This window comes from Leptinotarsa decemlineata, unplaced genomic scaffold (assembly GCF_025532065.1).
Source record: "Leptinotarsa decemlineata unplaced genomic scaffold, Ldec_3_MD MMD2_tig00002974_RagTag_RagTag, whole genome shotgun sequence".
NCBI lineage: Eukaryota > Metazoa > Arthropoda > Insecta > Coleoptera > Chrysomelidae > Leptinotarsa > Leptinotarsa decemlineata.
Window position 1 is genome coordinate 575,179 of NW_027412578.1, and position 21,504 is coordinate 596,682.

At 33.3% G+C, this 21,504-nt stretch overlaps 1 protein-coding gene across 1 annotated transcript; it reads right to left on the reverse strand.

The window, feature by feature from the left end:
- Positions 1 to 1,252: 1,252 nt before the first annotated feature.
- On the reverse strand, positions 1,253 to 21,162 carry LOC111507289 (uncharacterized). Its single transcript, XM_023162580.2, has 8 exons — positions 20,738 to 21,162; positions 19,005 to 20,570; positions 14,972 to 15,368; positions 9,526 to 9,645; positions 7,190 to 7,642; positions 4,073 to 4,622; positions 3,318 to 3,429; positions 1,253 to 3,263 (listed from the first exon to the last, which is right to left on the reverse strand). The coding sequence occupies exons 1-8, from the start codon at positions 21,030 to 21,032 to the stop codon at positions 3,061 to 3,063; spliced, it is 3,696 nt and encodes a 1,231-aa protein (XP_023018348.2). The 5' UTR covers positions 21,033 to 21,162; the 3' UTR covers positions 1,253 to 3,060.
- Positions 21,163 to 21,504: the final 342 nt, after the last annotated feature.

Here is a 21,504-nt window from a genome sequence, read left to right on the forward strand (position 1 = left end):
TTCGGGGCGAAACGTCTTTAAGGAGGCGGCAATGTAACAAATCTGAAGCCGGCCCTGACCGATATCTCAGACGCACCGCGAGCCGCTGCGAAAAGTATAGATGAGTGCCGAAACGACTAGAGAGATCTGGAGTGATCGTTGCCGATATAAAAACCGAATTGCCGTCCCGGTCCCGAGATAGCAGTCTGTATTCAGAAAGTGAATCGTGCGTTTAAATAAAGAATTCGAACAGTGAAGATAAATTAAGCGTTAGTTGCTAATTGTGGAATATACATTAGTTGTGATAGTGAAATATTGTTAGAAATAAATTTGTTTAAGACAGTTAATTCTTTAATTCGTTACAATAATTTTAACTTTATTCAAATTAAAAGTGAATTTATGAAATCCAACGAAGTTTCTGATTTTAGCAACTTGAGAATGGAATGGAGTTATTCACTCACCAACTTCATAATTATAGTTGATGCGTGAACACTCACTGGTTCAACTTCTCAAAAAGTTTTGCACCAAATACAACATATTTGATCTCGAGAGTTGAATACATTTTTATTCCCTTTTACTTCAGATTTGCTTAGATCAATTCTGTATTTTTATTTTTAATTTTCTCCACGGTTTTGTTCTCAGTTATTTCTTAAATATGCTAATTTGTAAATTTCAATTCTACAATTATTTGAATTATATTTGAAAAATTGTAGACCTATATTTTTATTTCTTTTGTTCAAAAACTGTTCGTTCTCACAAACAACTGTTTTTACGAAATGTTGTCTTTAATCGAAAAACAAGTTGATGAAATTGAAAACTCCAGACCAAAAGATAATATACTCAATCTAACGTTGCTCAACACACTCTTGAGAATAGTAATAGTATAAGGATTATTACTAGAAATTATCAAAAACATTACCAGACACCAGCCTTTTACCTTTCGAAAGATTGGCAATAACAGTGTCATATGAGAACTGAGCAGAAAAGTATCTTTCTAAACAGAATATTGTTACTTTTTCTAAAATCCACTCTCTCCTTATTATTGAAAAACTTTCTGCTGCGACTAAAAGCGGAAGTGGGTTCACCCGGTCGAATTAATTATAAATAGGCTAAGTAAGTGCTCAAATCATGTCCTGATGACGGAACATTTCTTACAGCAGTGCGTGTTTATTGAGTGTTCTGGTGTGAAAGAAGTGTTTTTTTGGATGTTATTTCACGATAAAATTTTTGTATCTTTGATAGCAGGTTTATACTTAAATTTAAAAGAACAAAAAACTGGTATAAAATATATTACAACTGAATTATTATAAAAATACATCTTTTTTCAACATTCTTCTAAGAACAAAATAATAATTATATGTTATACCCCAAACAAAAAAAAATAGATGATATCGGCTAAGGATTTCATTCGGATTCTCTGTATTTTTCTGAATTGTCTACTCTGTTTGTCATTATTGTCAGTTGTCATCTTGATTGTTCACGATGTTACCTCCACTAAATATTAAGAATACTAATTGGAGGATGAGTTCAACGATTAGAGTAAATTGAACTTCGAAGTAGATAATATAAACATCAACTACATATGACAAATTGCACTAAAATGCAGAGTAGCCAAGTCAAAAAAATACATGTGGACAAAAATCCTTACTTATATTGACTAAAATGAATATAATTGAATCAATTTTCCAACATCAAATAATCCCAAAAAATGGGGACTTTATAAGTCTTATACATATGACAGCTGATGCTTATGACAAATAAACAAAGTATAGTCAACTTAGAAAACATACTTATGCTCCAAATATAATCCTCATCCGATCTTATTTATTGAGAAAAATGATTATAAAGGCTAACATTTTTTAAAATCGAAAGACTAGACTATAAATATTATGAAAAATATTATAACTGTATTTTTATAAACACTTTTTTTCTATGTGGATTAAAAAAATGATAATGTATATTATACTCAATAAAAAATTGTTCATAAAAATGATTAAAAGCTGATTGAGCATTTTTCCAAGAACACCAGGATTAAAAGATATTCCTACTTGATAATGCTCATAATACTAAAGGTTGAAATAATTTTTTCATGCAAAACCTGTTGAGGTATCTAAAATCACAACTTTTTCAAGTCAAAATTAATTTTGATCTTTTAATATATTTTACGTCAAATTAGAAATGTGGTAGATTGAAACTTATTAGTTTTTTGTTTTCATTATAACAAATGCTTGTCCCAAGCCTCATAACTCCTGAATCTCTGGAAATTATTAGCTCAGATAGTGAAATTTAACGGATATGGAGTAACATGATTTGGGGTTATTGGATTTGAGATTTGGAGTAATAGGGCTCCGGCTTTTCACTAAAATAATGAGAATATTAATCTGAAAAATATGTCCCCTATTGCTCAAATAACTAAGATATCTGAAAAATTATAATTGATTTTTTAGTAGAAGAGGTCTACCTTCAGATGCCCAAACAAATTCTATGTGATGGAGCAATTTTGATGTTGCATTTATCATACCAAAAATCTTCTGGGAAGCAACATCTGGACTCTGGTTTCAGGCTTTTCTAAAATTGCGTCAACCTGTGGTATCTGTGTGACATTTTCATCGAGAACAATTGACGCAATATTCTCAGTGAATGGTAAAGTGGTTGAGAGGTAAATTTTAACATTTGTCATAACCATTAGATCATCAATATTATTACTAAATTAACAACACAGCCGTTTTTATATTAGATTATCACAATTCAAATGGTGATTTCTTTTACAAAAGTTCCAAGTAATTTAGTAATAGTGTACTTTTAATTAAAACAATTGTGTTAAAAATAGATAATAATTCAAACGAAAATACTATAACTAATAAAATAGTCGACACATAGAAAAACTAAATGCCGAATGGAACAATGGTGAATGTTACAAGGACACCTGAAACTTTGAAACATAACAAATGTACTATCACAAGTTGAAGTTCCACCTCAACTTGAGAAGTTATTCAATCAATGAAACATGAAATTATTAGTCACAGTAAGTCTGGATAAACCCATTGTCGTTGGTTCAGTTCATATTATTGAAAAATATTGTTATGACTTAGATGTAGAGGTGGATGCTACATCATTTATCCTTTCATTGTTGAGTCTAACTTTTTTCTCAGGAGTCGTGTTGTTCTCAATTTCAGATTCACATATACCCTTCTTTGGAGTTCTACTATCTTGATTCACAGGAGTTTTAGCATCTTCAGTTGATGTGGTAGATGGAGATAACTTTTTTCTTTTGGAGCCCATAGCTAGAAACAAATGTTTGTCAGCAGGATATTTAAAAACCTTTTGAATTATCTTACAGTGCACTAGGCATACTTCAATATTGGCTCCGATAGATTGAAGGTATTTCAACCACAATTTCTGTTTAATGGACAATTTATCATTTTCTCCTTTTACTTCAACAAATTTACTCTGAAAAAAAATTAATCAGTAAACGTTGGAACTTCAATTTAAAAGTTGGAGTGGTACCAGTGGTACCACTCCAACTTTTACCAGTTTGAGGTAATGTTAAGGAAACCATAATAGCATATGAGCAAGCTTCAATACTCCCACTATTTTGATATCAACCCCTTTTCGGAAGTCTAAATGGCAACCCTCATGTGACTTATGTGCTCCCTAGATAGCTGGAAAGTTATTAACATTGCCTATCCAAAACCCGAGGGTAATGACCAGAGTAGTTGATGCCTTTGACACCAAAAAAATCTTGATATAGTTTTTAACTTCCAGCCCACATTACATGATACATTATCAAATACTGTATGGTCCTTGAAATCGATTTTTAAGCAACTTATCAAATAACTTATTTTGGTATCATTAACGTGAAGCAAAATATCGAGAAATCAAATGCATTAGGCTGTCACTCGGGCTAAGTATTGCGAAAAGTGCAGCCAAAGGTCTATGCCTGTACCATAGTATCATAGTAAGTTATCTTGGAATTATCTTATATTAATTTAGGATTTTGTCAATGAGAAATATTGTTTTTTTATAATGGAATAGCTCTCTAAATAGAACTATTTTATGTAACTCATTAATAAAAAAGTACTTCAGACTATACCTTCTTTTCTTTACTATTCCATAATAAAAGATCTGGCATCCCACTAGAGTACTGCCGAATATTTTTCACCAGGCGTTCATATATCTTAGATAGGACTTTCCTCCCGATGCAATTTACCAGATCTTCTAACATTTTCGCATCTGTTATGTAGTACCCCGGTTCACAAAATCCACTTTCATGCGAATGCATATCAAAACTATGTTTGACAAACTCGATTGTTTTTGAGTCTGACCAATCCGAGCCTATGTCTCGCAGACGTTTGTCAATCACCTCCTTCCTATTGGTATAAAAATATGGCGTTGTCATATCTAGTGGAACCTGTTGGTATTTAGATATGAAAGTACCTGGCACCAAAATTTCAGGATTGTATATCAGATCCCAGAAGAAAAGGGTGAATGTTGCTTTGATCAAAGAACCTTCACAGTGCATGCCATTCGTATACCCGAATCTTTCAATGTAATAATCCATTGCCACATTTTCGACAGACAAATAATTTTTGGCACCATCTGAATCATAGACAACATATCTTCGTTTCTTACCACATTCATCACTGAAAGATGACAGAAAGGTGATTAAAAATAATGGTTGAAGTGAAAGTCAGGACAATATTTTCAAATATACATATATCATGAGATGAATAATCAATCAAATCAACTTTTTTTTATGCTCTTGACAATTTTATACCAACATTTGAAATTATCAATATCAGGATTCCATGATCACGATATTTTGCTACTTAAAAAGTGAAGAACAAAACAGAATCTTTTGTCACGTGAACATGTCAATGTCAATTTTTGATAATTTCCAGATTGAATTCATTAGAGATGAGTGAAATAATACAACCTAGTATTTGTAAAATTGTGTAAATTTTTTAATATCTCGGAGTTCAAACTGCGATGTTTTCTTTTTAGAAATCTCATTTTCGTGTAAACGAAAAAGTCAATATTTTCGCTTGATAATGATAATAACGAATAATACGTTTCATCGTCTGAAGAGATCCTCTTATTGACAAAACTTTAGGAAACATGTCTATTTTGAAAAAGTTACGAGAATCATAAAAAAATCCTTAAACAACACGTAATACAAAGTCAACTAAGACATATTGTAATGAATCTGAAGCCGCTCCTGACCAATATGCCGGTCGACTCATCGAACAAACACATGGCATCACCGCGAAAGAATGCAGTCGGGAATCGCCGGTAAAACTCTTAGCACTGAACCGACTACAGATTTCTAGAAAGGACCGTTACCGATATAAGCACGTCTTCCCGACCCAAGAGGGCAGTTCAGAAAGTGAATCGAGCGGCTAAACAAAAAATTCAAATAGTGGAAATAAATTAAGCGTTAGTTGCTAAGTGTTGTAAATAAATTAGTTTGTGATTAGTGAAATATTGTTGGAAATAAATTTGTTGATTCATTAATTTGTCACGATATTATAAGATCACATGAGATTGCAACGGAAACAACGTCGTCCAAATAAATAGTCGAATAACAGTTAGATGAGAGGAACACAAACTCTCACTTTGCAACAAACAAACAACCTCGGCCCTATACAAATACCACCTTGATACATATCATAACATTGAGTTCAAAAGCTGCAAATACATTGCAAGTATGCAACACCAGAAAATTAGAATCATAAGGGAGACAATCGAAATTGTGATCAGCAGTCTAAACAACACAGATGGAAGATCATCAAATGCAAAACCACAGCCAGTTCATCACCAACAGCAAGCAGACCACCCAAAACAATTATCAGTGTGCCTCCGGTCGAGAGTCACATCATTTATATACTCCTTCAATCAATCAGAACGTTTCCCACCAAGTATACTCGCCGCCGCCCAACCAGGACATTCCACGCCACATTTGCAGGTCTACAGTAATATATAATCAAACAAGTATCAAAAAGGACGACTTCAGTTTCAAGTTATGCTATTTGATGAATAACATTTCAATTGGCAGTCTTATAATAACATATTTTGCAACAGATATTCGTTCTTAAAGGTTTATTAAAAAAAAAACGTTTACCTACTACACAAATCCCACTATAGCTAACTAGGAAATGATAAGATTTTCGGGGATGATTGAATGGGCTCATTCAGACTAATTTATTTTTTTATTGAAAATTATATATTATGTATCCCACAAAATTTTCCGGTTTATATCTCAATTAACAACTGAGCCAGAGCAATTGAAAATGTAAGATCGCCCGCGGTACATCGTGACGTCACACCATAATTTCGGATTTTTCTCTATGACGTAAATAGATCTTGGCTCAATATTGTTTTTCGAATTCTAGTTTTCAACTAATATTCAAGACAAGGTAGAATCTGATGATGTATCAACAGAAGTTATGTCTGATGTACTCAAACTCTCACTGTCCTCGTGGGAACTTAGTAGTACTTTTTTCCAATACTTTTTCTGTATTTTCTATTTCTTTAGAACGATTTCTTTTTCGGTGGTATATATTTACGCTTTTGATCTTCGAAAAACCTGTTTATTAACTTGAATTCCAACATCAAAAGTCTTTTTCTGTGTACCTGCTTCATCAGACATGATTTGATTTTCAGCGATATCTTTGTTACAAGTATTCAACAAAATTGGTTTTTCCTTTTTTTGAATTAGATGTATGGGCCGTCGGTCTATCAATCTGGCAATCAAATATATTCGGAATTATGCCTAACAACTTTCCTAACAGTGAAATAAAAATTATTTCTGGTGCAGTTATCGAAGAATTCTTGCATTTAGGAACGATACGTGTAACGTTATTTTTTATCATTATTCATATTCACGCAGTTGACACAATGGAGTAAACAACACACAACTTGCTTTCTACAGCTTTAGCACACATATTTTGCTTATCCGCCAGCACTCTCCTGTCACCGAGTCGACTGATGTGACGTCAAGTTTAACCACGCCCCGTTTCGGTGAACGCCCGATTCAACAATTAATTTGAGGGGGAAGATAAAGAGTGAAAATTCAGATTTTTTGCAGATGTACTATTTGAAACATAAACTTCCAAATTATGAAATAAAAAAAGGATAATATTAATTACAAATTCAAAGTTATCCTTTCCTGGTTTCTAATTTGAAACCATATAAATATCAAAGTACTCACCTTCTTCTAGCCTTAGCATCGACAGTGTTTTGTGGAAAATGCTCTAATTTTATAGGTTCTGGTACAAGTTGTGCAATTTTATCATGGTAATATTGATCGATTTTATATTTTTTTCCCACTTTAAGCTGATCTCCTCTTTCTCCTAATTGTTGTAGCCCTACGTCTGAACATCTTTCGCGATTATTTTTCAGAACATCAATTAAGAGCTTGGCAGCCCGAACATAATCAATGGGTTGAATATACCTCATATATAACCAAGTGAGTTGAAGGTACCAATCAACAGCTCGATGAGACTGGGGAAATGTTTTTATGAGGAACTGAGTCCAAATCTTCACTTTTTCAGGATATTTCGTTTTGAGCTGTTCGCAGCCCTTTGATAAGACACTGATGTATACGGATTCTGCAGTAAATTTCTTCAAGTGTGGCACATCTTTGAATCTATTATGTTCAATACTGAAATATAACACAAAGTGAATAACTCTTATTAAGAAGAGAAATGATTTTTATATTTTAGAATACAGTGTTCGGATTTTCAGTTGTTATCTCAAGGGAAAACAAGTTTTTTTAACGAAAAATATCCCAATACCAGCCCAGAGTAATATAATATTAATATAACAAGAGTGGAATTTTACCCTATTCTGATATAAGTAGAATCAAAACACTTTAAGTTTTGTTAAAGAATTACATTAAGAAAAATTCATAAAACTATTTTCTAGTGACCCAATGTTATTTTCTGGCCATACACACATATATTTATATGTCACTTTGAAACATTGAAGTTGAAACAGACGGATAAATGTTCCTGTTTGCTGAAAAAGCCTTTGCCGAATTCATCTTGGATAGTCTTGTCCAATAGATTTGACGGTAGTTGGAACCTACATTGCCATTAACGTACAGTTTTATATGCCGTGATCAAATTGACAAACATAGACTTGATGATAACACTGAGGATAATTCTAGATACATATAGATTCATAAAAGTAATTCAAAGAAATCAGGGTAAACATTCATGCATCTGCATACATACCCTTAACTAATATTATATGTAACCCTATCACAATTCACATCTACCTTTCAATTTATATAATTACGTGCAACACTGGATTCGTAACACTGTATTGTTACATGAACAGCGATATTAACAGTACCTACAGATTTGCATGGAAATTCTACACATATGAGTTGTACAAATCGGAGATAAAAATCTGTCTGAATCAGAATGCAAAAAAATCAATTAACTGATGTCAAATGATATATGAATTATCAGAGCGTGACATATTTCCAATATCATTCGACATCAGTTGAAACAAATGGTTGTGAATATAAAAGCGAGTTTCAGAATAGATGTTTGATAAATGTTTAGGTTCTTTCTTCAATGGGCTTATTTTAATACACGTAACTAATGAATAATTTCTTTGAGAAATGTGTATTATCCCTTCAGGATAAACTCAAGTTTGCACTTTCATCAATAATAAAATCCTTATAACATCTTCAATTCATATTTCCAAATGTGTTATGTTTGCAGGCAAAATTTACCATTTTATTACTCTTAACACATATGAACATAAAATACATACTTCGGTAATCTCTTGAGAATTCCACAACACAGAATGTCATTTTATAAGTCTACTCATTATAATGTTATCACATTTTATAAAAACTGTTAAATTAGGTAAAATAAGCAAGAAGAGATGAAGTCTTCCGAAATGAAGTAAACATCTTGCTTTTTGTAACTACAGTTACAATTATATTTTAAACGATAACTTTCATATTTTTGAAATTGAAAATATTAACGATGACATCTCATTATACTTTTCATTTATTTTAATTTGTATATACTTTGTGTCACAAGTATCTACTTTATTTATATTATTTATTTATACCTGATTAACGGTAAAACAGATTTTTAAACAGATTTTAAACAGACCTAAGTACATTGACTTACCATATATACTTCGTGTATCCAAAATGGTAAATAAAGATTGTCATTATAATTATTATACATGCCTGTGTGAAATTTCTACAATTTTTTTATTTCTCAGATTGTTTACGCTGTAAATACCCCCAAAAGGACAGCAAACTATGTTTCCCAAAAAAATACTTCATCTATCACAGTTTATCGAAATGATTTGGACAAATCATTTGGTTTGTAGTTACTTCATAGCAGTGTTTTATAATTTCTTACTATTTAAACCAACCATTAAATACATGGAATATAATGCACAAAGCTTTATTCTATACACGATGAAAGTTATCATTTGTTAACATTTTCATTTTGGAAAAAAGTATTTGAAATTTTTGTACTTTAACAACTCAAATCATTCATTGAAACTTACTTATTTCTGCTCTCCTTCAAGGCATCATACACTTTTTGAGATATTTGCATCATTTCTATGTGGTTGTGGTTTGAAAATGCCTCTTCCAAGCCATCTCTGAGTCTCCTTGCATCGGCATATCTAAAAACACATTCTTTCAATGTACAAACAGTAAACTGATGTTGAAGCAACTGATGAAGGGAAAATGATCAAATTCATTCGAATACCATTATTATCTATAAATCGTATTAATGATTTCACTGATTGGTAAAATAAAGATGAAAAGGTACGCCCATTTCCTTTGATGTTTGATTTGCTGCTTCTCTGATCTCCGCTGATTTGAGTGGATCTCTGATGTCTTTTGCTGATCTCAAATACTCCAATATTTTCTTCGAAGATATCTTCTTCAAAGAAAATATCGGAGAATCTGAGATCTGGCATACAGCATTGAAAAGTACTAAAACGAAGCCAAGTCAACCAAATCTCGCGGGCGCGCAAACCCGCCATTACAGACACGTCAAGAAGAGTACTTTGACCACGACACTGAAGATAACTGCCTCAGTTGCAGTCGAAACGTTTGGATATTATAACCAAAGAAGACCATGGCAAAACCCAAAAACCAATCAAAACAACGTTGCAATGTAAGTTTGACAAAAGTGACCATTTGAGACCTACTTTGTGAACCTTTGAAAAAAATATGGGAATTGAATAGAAATTTATTCATCCTGGAAATGAGTTAGAAACAATTACAGAATCATCGATTTTCACTTGCTATGGAATCACACGTTGAAAGGTAAGACCTCGTTAATCTTTGACTTTCACAAGTTTAGACTTCTGAGGATTGTCGTTCGTAGGGGTGCGACAGCTGGTTAACGGAAAAACAGATTTTAAACAGATAGTACATTATCGCTGCGGGTGTAATATTCATGTGTCATATTGTTTCTGATGTAATAAGTTTATGGATTGTATTAGTCCAAATTAGGTTGGTTTAAGTTCATATGTAGATACTGTTCTTTGCAGTTATCTGTGTGCTTCCCAGGTTAATTTTTGACCAATTATTAGACGTATGTTCAAGAATTGTTATATTTGCCCTCCATGTTTATAACCTCAGCAGGGGAGAAAACTCTAAGCTGATGTAAAATCTTGAATGCTTTGGAAAATAAACACCAACTGGATGTAATATACACTGACTTTATCAAAATATTTGACATGGTCAACCATAATATTTTATGTGAAAATTTGAAAGCAGTTGGCTTCTTTGGTAGTTTGTTAAATTGGTTCTAAAATAACCTTTCAAAAGTTTGTAAATGTCTCATTGAATCTCTATTAGTTCTGGGGTACTTCTAGGAAGCCACTTGCTGTCATATTTATTTAATAATTTTGTGAAACATATTGAAAATGAAATCAATCATTTGGAAATATCAATGTTTGTAGATCATTTCAAAATATTTAGGAATAATAGAACTAGAGAGCATTTTGAGGAACTCCAAAATGACATAACATCTGACAACTCCGTGGATGTCAAAGTGTCTAAATGTAACACTGTATTTCTCTTGATCATTCAATTACAGTATAAACGAAGTCAATTCGAATGATATAAAAACTAAATAGTTACTGAACGTCGGCAGTTTCTTTGTATGGCATGGGCGGCGTGGTATAGTTACGAGGTCTAATCATTATTTTTATGTGGGAGGTTTTATATGGTATTAACTAGTGAATTTATCAGACCCGGAACATTAGTATTTTATTTAGCTGTTCAGATTGACTATACATCAATTGAATACAATATTGAGAGTGAGACTTTGGAAGTTGTAAAAATCATAATATGTAATATAGGTATACATGTAGATGTTAAAATGGATTTCCACGTCCATTATTAACAGATTATTAGTAGAGCAATGAAAATATTAGGCTCCATATGCAGAAAAATTAAAGAATTTACGAACATTAATTCCATTAAAACGATGTACCTTACTTTAGTAACATCAGTTTTAGAATATGCAGATGCATTTGGCCTCTAATCTATGACCTTCACGACTACAACTTGGAGAAAGTTCAGCATAAATTCCTGAAATACATAGCTTTAAAAATAAATATGTCTCTAAGAGATTTCTTACTTTTAGATTATCGTTCTAAAACCACTATATCGAATCTCAGTACTCATGAAGATATTATATTCCTTCAAAAGTGGCTCAATTACAAAATTATTAGCACAACTCTTTTTTCTGATGAAACGGAAAACTGAAACCTTTGGCGTAGAATAAATACAAAAAAAAAACACTTTTCCCAATCACCAGAAATGCAATACATTTTTTGACGCGCGTTTCGCCAACCAAGTTGGTGTCTTCTTCAGTAGATAATGAGATTAAATCAACTTTTGTGTACCTTCTGATGTTATCATAAGTGTTATTATGGTAAACACTGTCCATTATCCAGATTAGTTTCAAACGGCAATAAATATGAATTTTGATATTTTTGAAGGTGGTCTCAAGAATAGCCTAAAAAGCATGTATATATAAATTCCATGGTTGAAAATACTGAGTGTCCAAATTGTCCATAATTTTCTATTATAATATCTTCATAGTTGAAATAAGGTACGTAGTAGTAGCGACTTCCTTGAATCTGTAGAATGTGTATACTATTGGGGATTATTCCTTGACAAATTAATAAATCTTATGAAGTATTTAAAGCTTATCCACATATGATTATTGCACAACTAAAATTGAAGGAGCAAAAAGCGTCAGTTTCAGTATTTTCTCACAAATAATTTCAAAAGTATGAAAGATATTGAGCTGTTTAAATCATCATGAGATCCGATTAGTACCTATCGAGTGATTTTGTACATTAGCTTTTATAACTTCAAAACCTGATTAAAAATATATACAGTGCATTTCTTTAACGTCCCCCCTCTTTTATTTTTTGAATGGGTCAACTCAAGAAATTGAAATTTGGGATAACGAAATTAATGAACGTTTTTCGAATCGTCCTATCTGTAGAAAATATTTGAGGGAATTTGTATCCAAATTCACAACTGCCGGTAGTGTACAATAGAAAAAAGCCCCCAGGTCATCGGTCCATTCCGGAAGAACAGCAAGTGCAAATAATTGGCGAGATGGTAGTAAATCCTGAACAGTCTACTTATTCCGTTGCGAATGTTTGTGAAGTGTCTCCTCCTACTGCGTGGAGACTTTTGAAGAGGAATAGGTATCATCCATACAAAATTAAAATGGTACACCAATTAACTGAAGATGACTCTGATCGAAGAACAGAATTCTGCGAAATCATGACGGAAACCATTGCAAGGCATCCTACCTATCTCCACAATATTTGTTTTAGTGACGAATGTACATTTTTTTAAACGGCAAATTTCACAGACAAAATTGCCATTATTGGAGTGACACCAACCCTCACGTTTTCCGGGAAACACATAACCAATATCCAGAAAAAAATTAATGTTTGGGCAGGAATATTGGGAAACCATATTGTAGGACCTCTATTTATTGATCAAAATTTAACAGGAGAACTGTATTTGAGTATGCTGGAAACTACTGTTGACCTTTTCATCACTGAAATCGTCGAAGCGAATCCTAATTCGATATGGATATTGTATTCCAACAAGATGGTGCACCACCACATTATTCCAGACAAGTGAGAAACTCTTTGGATACTACTTTTCCCGGTCGTTGGATTGGTCGTCGAGGACCTACAGAATGGCAACCCCGCTCGCCAGATTTGACACCTTTGGACTTTTTCATGGGGCTATTTGAAGCAAAAGGTATACTAAACTGAACCTGAACGGCAGAAAATAATAAATATATGTAGAGATATTGACGTTACTGTGTTCGAAAATGTTCGGCGTGAAATATCGGATAGGCTGTTCATATGTCAAGAAGTTCAAGACAACCATTTCGAGCATCTTCTGAACTGACCTCAAGCTTATTACCTCATATTATGTAGTTAAATGTCAATGTATTCAGGCAATTATTAAAAATTTCGCCTTTTTGTAGTAATAGAAGATATTGACATTATATTCTAGGGTTGTGAAGCATTTGTCAGAAGCTTCAAAAAGATGTGTCACAAGACCCCCTTTCCATTTAATTTTTTTCCCCAGATGGCGCCCAGTCGTCATCTTGAAAGTTCCATCTGTCAATTTTACTTCAAAATAAAGTATTCATGGATTAATTTCATTATCCCAAATTTCAATTTTTTGAGTTGACCCGTTCAAAAAATAAAAGGGGGGGAACATCAAAGAAATGCACTGTATAGTCAGAAAACAAGTTCATAATTTATATTTTTTTTTAATTCATTTTGAAATATCTTTCTCATTCACCAACTGATTTTGACTTCTTTCATCTCTTTCATTTCAACTCATTCAATATCAAATATACAAAAATCTATCAATTGAGCTATCTCAAGAAAAGTCACTTTAAACAAAACAAGCACTGCTCCCAAACACCAGAACTGCAACCCTATTATCGACGCGTATTTCACCAACTGACGCCTTCAGGAGATGAAGTAGACAAATGTTTTAGTTGGGTTATTGGAATAACATATCCGAGAATTTTTCTGAAATATTTTTGTTAGCGATTTTATTAAATGTGGCTCTGTCGTTGAATTTGGTCATTATTACGCCTTAAGTTTGACGATAGTCGTGTCACAAAGTGTTCTGGCGATGTATTGAATCTATTGGAGCCTCTGGAGACACCCTACATTTTGTTTTATGAGAGAGGACATTGGCAGATCAAGTTCTTCAGACGATGTGGTGCTGCAGGTTTTTCCGGGTTTTCCTGTAGCTGAAAAAGCAAATGCGCCACTGGAATCAATGAAGTCGCCCCGGAGCGCAAATTAATTTTCATTGTTGTTTTTATTTTTATCGTTGTTTTATGAATATATATAATTGAACAAAAGAGATGACTTATTGAATGTTTCAATATAAATATTCTTGTTTCTCCTTACGAAAATGATCTTTGAAAAAGGTTTTGCTAATAGTTATATTTCATTGACAAATTATTTAGAATTTGTTTGAAGGTGTTTGACAATTTTTCGTGGTTCATTTCATTAGTTCGGACTTCCATTGTCTAATATGATATAAATGGATTTGAAATCCCTGAAAGTATCTGTAAAAGATTAAAAAAGAGATTAGCTGAAAAATAACAATTATATTAAGCAAAAAAAAAGAACTGAAATTACAATGAAATGAAATACAAGCAACAACCAAAAAAATAAAAAAATTGAACTATTAACACGAGATGAAAATTATTTTTTCATTGCTATTTGTATTTTATTTCATTGTAATTTCAGTTCTTTTTTATGCTTAATATAATTGTTATTTTTCAGCTAATCTCTTTTTTAAGTTTTTACAGATTCTTTCAAATCAATTTATATTATGTTAGACAATGGAAGTCCGAACTAATGTAAGATTATTTGGGAGTTGAACAGAAATAAATATCATTCATTCTTACTTTACCTCTGGAATTCTGCTCTAGAATAAAACACATGGTAACCTTCAATTCTATACTCAGGAAAAGCTGGTTTTGTATGGAGCATGGTTTTGAAGAAGTTCTGCACATCAAGAGCTGAATTCGTGAATGTTCCAAGAAGAAAAACTTTATAAAATGCCTCTCGTACTTTGTTTTTCAGCCTAACGGTGTCTCCCATCTTCAATAAGATTTCTTGAAGTATTAAATCCTTTGCGGACTTTTTAAATGTCAGTGTTGACTGAGTTTCACAAAATCTTAGGAGAGCATATTTCATATCTTTTTTACTAGTCAGTTTATTTTTCAATTTGAATTTTTCACATATACTTCTTACAGAAACAAGGTCCAAATCATTCAAAAGATTGCTGACATCTTCTTTACTGAAGTCTGGAAAAAGAAGTTCAAGAGTGGTTGAAAAAACTGTCTCTACTATTTCAGGAATGGACAGGTACCAAAATTCTCAAATAACAGAACTGACAATAATATAAGATTTTAATTATATATTTTTTACTGTTTTTCGAGTGTAATGACTTTTCACAATCTGAAAAATAAACGAAGCTAGATCAATAGGTTGAAAACGGAAATATGAATCCAAGCTAAATTCTCAGAAAAAATCGTGTACATGTATTCATATACATAATCCATTCTTTTGACACGTTCCAAAGGTAATATAGCTGTTTACAATTGAGTCGTTGTTCACAAGTGAATTATTTGGGTTTTGCAGTAACTTTCCGAATGAACTTTTCAGTATGCTTTTATGCAGCTGATTCTCTATTGATTTGAAAATCAATTGTATTTGTACTAAAAAAAATATTAGGTTTTTATTAGTTTTCTTGACTTTTTATGTTCTTTGATAGTCATTGTAATCTCTGTTGATTAACTCTTGTGTAGAACCAATTTAACTTGAACAACACGAAAACTTATTTTACATTTTCGTTGATATTTTCATCTTTCTGAAGTATATAAGCAAATATTTGCAAGATACAGCTAAAACAGTTTTCAACTTTTATCGAATGTTTTGAAGAAATATGCTATTATGAATTACGTATTTAAGTAACACTTCATTGTGAGATTTTCACTAAACAGTTCACAGAACTGCAACTCTGCTCTTAATAAGACGACTGAGTCGTACTCTGCTCTCAAGGAGACGACTGAGTCGTCTCCTTAAGAGCAGAGTACCTTATGAAACTGCCTTGCTGGTTAGTAAACGTTTGCGCTCAAATGATGATTCACCAAAACCAGAGGCGAAAAAGCCCTGCACGGCTGAATCTAAGACATCGTCAGGTGTAGCTGATGTGCAAAAATCCTCATATGGGAAGGTTCTGGCGGGTATCAAGGTGGGAATCTTACACCTTGATTATCCGACTACCTTATTAACGGCCAATCAGCTGGAATCTCTTCAGGGGGCTTTGTTGGCTGTAGAAATTATTCCAGATGATGGGCCACAGGTACAATTCCAGAGCTGTGATTTCGGCCTGGATGGTTACAGGGCGCCTGTGAGTATCAGGATAGCGCCGACTGGCTTGCGAGTGTAGTTAATACCCTGCAATCGTGGGAGGGAGCTTCTCTGAAATGCGTCACAGGTGGCCACACACCTATGTGGCTTCCGAAGCCACACGTCTGTGTCGCTTACCTACCTGACGGAGGTAGTCACAAACTGACCTCCGACCAGGTCTTCACTAGATTGGGGAAAATGAACCATAGTCTGGACTATTCCTTGGAGTAGACTATTCTCCACAAGGAAAAGCCATGAAGATCCTTCTAGATCTACCTCCTCTCCACATTTTTCTGGAGAGAGAGGCTAGATGGACTGCATATTGACTTGTGCACATTGTCAACTGCACAAATCAATCTAATGCAGAGTACAAGAGACTGCTGGTTGACACTGGAAGTCACAACATTCTGGGAATGTACTCTGACTTCATGCCTCCAATTGTCAACTACGAACCGCCTTATAAAGTATTGTTCCCGAGTAGTGAAGACTGGATCCCCCGGAAGAAGGAAATATTAAAAGCAGATAGTTGTTGGTTCACAGATGGATCAAAAACACCTTCAGGTTCTAAGACCTATGCGACTGTATTTCAAGCGGAAATGTATGCTATCGAATTGTATGTGGAGACATTGGAAGAATCCAACCAAGAGTCAAGCGGCATTGGAAGCTCTTGGCTCCTACCGAACAACATCTAAATTGGTAGCTAATTGCCGAAAAGGACTCTCCTCGATAGGAAGACTTAAGATATTGTCTCTGGTCTGGATTACTGGCCATACGGCCTGGAAGGCAATGAGGCTACTGACTCCCTTACAAAGGAGGGTGTAGCAAGCAGTTTCATCGGACCACAACCTGTTATTGGCACACTGCTTTAGGCTTTGCCAAACAAATATTGAACACCTGGATGGCAAGAAGATTTATGGATTTCTGGCAGAATCTTCCAGGATTGGCTCACTCCAAGGCGTTTATTCACCCTTCGAAGCTTGATACCAAAAAGTTGTTGGACTACAGTAGGGATGAACTACAATGTCCAACAGTGTGTGTCGCCTCTGTTTGTAAAACGATGAAACAGCAGAGCACATACTTTGTGCCTGCCCTGCTAGGGACCAAATCAAGTTTTCAGAGTTTGTCTCTGACCTGAAAGACGACACACCATACAAACTAATCGCCTTCGTTAAGAAGCTGGGTTTAATTGGTCGAGTGTGAATAGGTGTGAACCATAATAAACCTTTGCGGGTTGCGGTGGGGGGTCGAATTGATGATTTACTTAATGAAACCTTTTAGTTGAAATATATTTTCTGCAGAAATATGTATTTGAGCATTTCAATCCGAAATTTTTGTCTTCAGTGTTTTCAAAATTTATTCATTTATTTTAACAGAGGTTGATATACCAAAATTCACCCATTTGAAAGTTGCACACTAGGAGAGATAACCACATCAGTATTATTATTGAAAAATATATATAAAAATCTTTTATTATGAAAATGGATTCTGTTAATACAAAAACTGCTCAAAATTGTTCTCATTTTTCGTTTAATACAGATTCTTGGTTGGCATACTGTTGACTCCTTACAAGCATCAAAAATAACATCCTGGTGTACACCAACTATTTTAAATAGCCCCAGAGAAAAAAAATCACAAAGTAGTAAATCTAGGTATCATGCACGCCAAGAAATGGGACCATAGTGCCCTATCTATCTATTTAGAAACTCATTATTTTGATGTTCTGAACTACTTTTTTAAAATGTGGTGGAGCAACATCATATTCTGTCTCACATTCTAAGAAACATCTTTCAATGAGTAATTTTGCTGGTCTGTCGAGGTAGATAAAAGTAGGGTTCAATAAACATGTCATTTACTATGCCAACCTAAACATTTAAGAAAAATCTATGTTGAAAATGAGTACTTATTACAGCATGCTGATTTTCTATTGCCCAAACATGATATAGGTTCACAAAATCAATCTCTATTAAACTGTTCTGAAAGTCACTGACAAAATGCAACTCTCCTAGAGCGCTCTTCAGGTTGTAAAGCTTGTACCTGAAGATAATAATAAAGATAGTTGTGTTCTTGTTGTAGTTCCACACTCCACTATGAGAAGCTTCATTTTGAGCTGCTATCTGTATAATTATGTGTATGTATGTATGTATACACATATAAAAAACAACAACTGCAACGTCCTCTAATCCTCATACTTTCACTGTACATTCTATACTCATAACTCTATATTTATATGTAAACCTATAGTTCATGAACTATAATTTCATTATATATTATTTTAACACATCTGAATGATCAATACGTTATCAATCTACCTATCTATGGCTCCAGCACTTATTGATGGGTCATTTTCAATCAATATTCAAAATTTCGTTGTTGTTCTTTGAAGTATGTATGAATGACCCAATTTAATAGATTTTAATACTTATTATTAAAATAAAAGTGGAACTCAGGTGTATGAATCACGCATATATGTCAAAGTATTTTTTAAAGTATTTGGAAGAATAATATCTTTAAAAATAAATAGCACTTACCAACATCAACAATATTTTTTTCCTTCAGAAATGTATACAACTCAACAATTTCTTTATCTTCCAGATCAACTGAAATTTTTTGACAAAATCGGAATATATTGTAACGTTTTGGTAACCAGATGAACAGCTTGAGAATAACAAAGAAGTACTTTGGTTTTGAAGATGTAATCAACTTCATTATAGATATTTCTTCTTCAATGAGGTCTTTGAAGAATGGTGACTCACTGACATAAAGAAACAATTCTTGGAATACTTTCAAAACATTGTTGTTCATGCCTCTTTCTTTCTTCGGACTGGGAGATCCATTACTTCTTTTACTAGGAGATGAAACAGTTGAGGCACTGATTTGGAGCTTTTTGCGAGTTGGGGTCATGTTTGAAGATTGCTTTACTTCTTCAGAAGCAACTTTGGGTATGGTGTTATTGTCTGCTTTACTGGGACCAACAGATTTTAAAGATATTCTAGAAGTTGATGATTTACTTGGTTTAGGCTTTGAAGGAGTAGTGGGTAAGTTTTGGGATGTTCTATCTGTTTCGGCATTAAGTGAACTACTGGAGGATGCAGCAACTGAGTCACCGGCATTGTACTTCATTTTACCTATATCTATAAGAGAATTCTTTTCTGGAGAAATTGAACTGCTCAGGCAAGTCGCAACTTCATTATGATTAGATGACTTCTTTTTAGGAGTAGTGGTCATGTAATGGGTAGTTCCTAAATCAGTTTTGGCATTATGTGAACTACCAGAAGATGTTACAGCTGACTCACCAACCTTGTCTTTTATTGTAGTCACATTGCGAATATTATCATTCTCTGGGGAAGTTGAATGGTTTTGGTCAGTCACAACTTCATTAGAATTAGATGACTTCTTTATCGAAGTAATGGGTATGTTGTGGGTAGTTTTTCCATCTATTCTGGTATTATTTGAACCATTAGAGGACGCAGTACTTAACTCACTATCCTTGGGCCTCATTTCACTCTCATTTGGCACAATTGAATTATTTTGGTATGTCTCAACTTTATTTGAAAGCGATGACTTCTTTATAGGAGTAGTGGAGAAGTTGTGGGTAGTTCCTGAGTTTGTTTTGGAATTACAATAACTACGAGAAGGGGCAGCAACTGACTCACCAGTGCCAACTTTACGTTTCAATTTACTGACATCTCCATTAGAATTAATTCCTGGGGAATCTTTATTACTGGTACTCTCTTCAACTTTTGATCTTTTTGAAGGTATACGACACCCATTTTGTTTGTCCTCAACTTCTCCAGGACAAGCACCCACTTTACAATTGTTTAGTTCACTAGTTGAACTATTGTTTGTGATGCCACTAGTAGAAATTTCATTTGATTTTTCAGGGGATAACACTATATGTTGTTGAATGAGAATAGTTTTATTAAAGCTATTTTCTAAAATTATTGTGCTGTCAGAATCGTCACTCATCACTTCTTTGTCAACAGGATCAGTTATGGACGATCCTTTGGGAGAAGAACTAGCGATAGGTTTGTTGAGAATCATCTCTTCAGGCACATTTTTTCTTCTTGGATAACATTCAGATTTTGTTGCCATCCCTGAAAATAACGAATATTATTAGAAATGTTATTTCATTGAATAACCAGTTCAGTATGAATCTCGGTGAGGATATGACTACGATTAACTTTTAATTGAAACGACAAAAATATTTACATAACTTATAAAGTAAACTCTAGGTATACAATGAACTATATAACAACCATACCATCACCCTCATTAGAGTCATCTGAATTTTCAGATAGGTCAAAAGCCAATTTTCTCTTCACATTGATGATATCTGCAGGAGTCCTTGTAATTGTCTCCATTTCTGAATCAGTATCAGATTCATCAGAAATTTCAATAATCAATGGAGAAGAGCCCTGTATTATTTTCTGAATCTTCATCATTTGCTGTTTTCTACTCAAATCATTCATTTTTTTGAATGAGTCAAAAATATTTACTTGAATCCAAGTAGATTTTTTCTGCGAATTACATTTTGACGGTATTTCAGCTTTGGACATTTTATGACCTTAACTTTAACACTCTCCTATTTGAATTGAGTAATAAGAAATGAAGTCAATATATAGTTAAAATAATTTTTTAAAATTTTTGAATCTGTGATATATATACATTATAATAAAATGTCATAAGCAGTGTTCAAGTTGACGTAATTGACCTTCCTAAGTAATTGACCTTGAAATATTCTGCTAATAGGCAGACACGGTTTTTAAAATCATTGACAGTATGCCATTTTACTAACTTATTTGTTGGTTCATGAAAAACTACATCAATTTCCTAAGAAGCATCTGCCGCTCGAATGTAGCTGATATTTTTGAAAAATAGTTAAAGTCCAGAGATTGTCTAGGGACAGCAGTCTAAAAGCATACACGTGTTTGCACGAGTACGTCCTTTTTTAACAATAAATAAAAAATTGGGTATTCAAGTAAAACCACAGATTGAATATCTGTGGTAAAACTAAATCAAATAATTCAT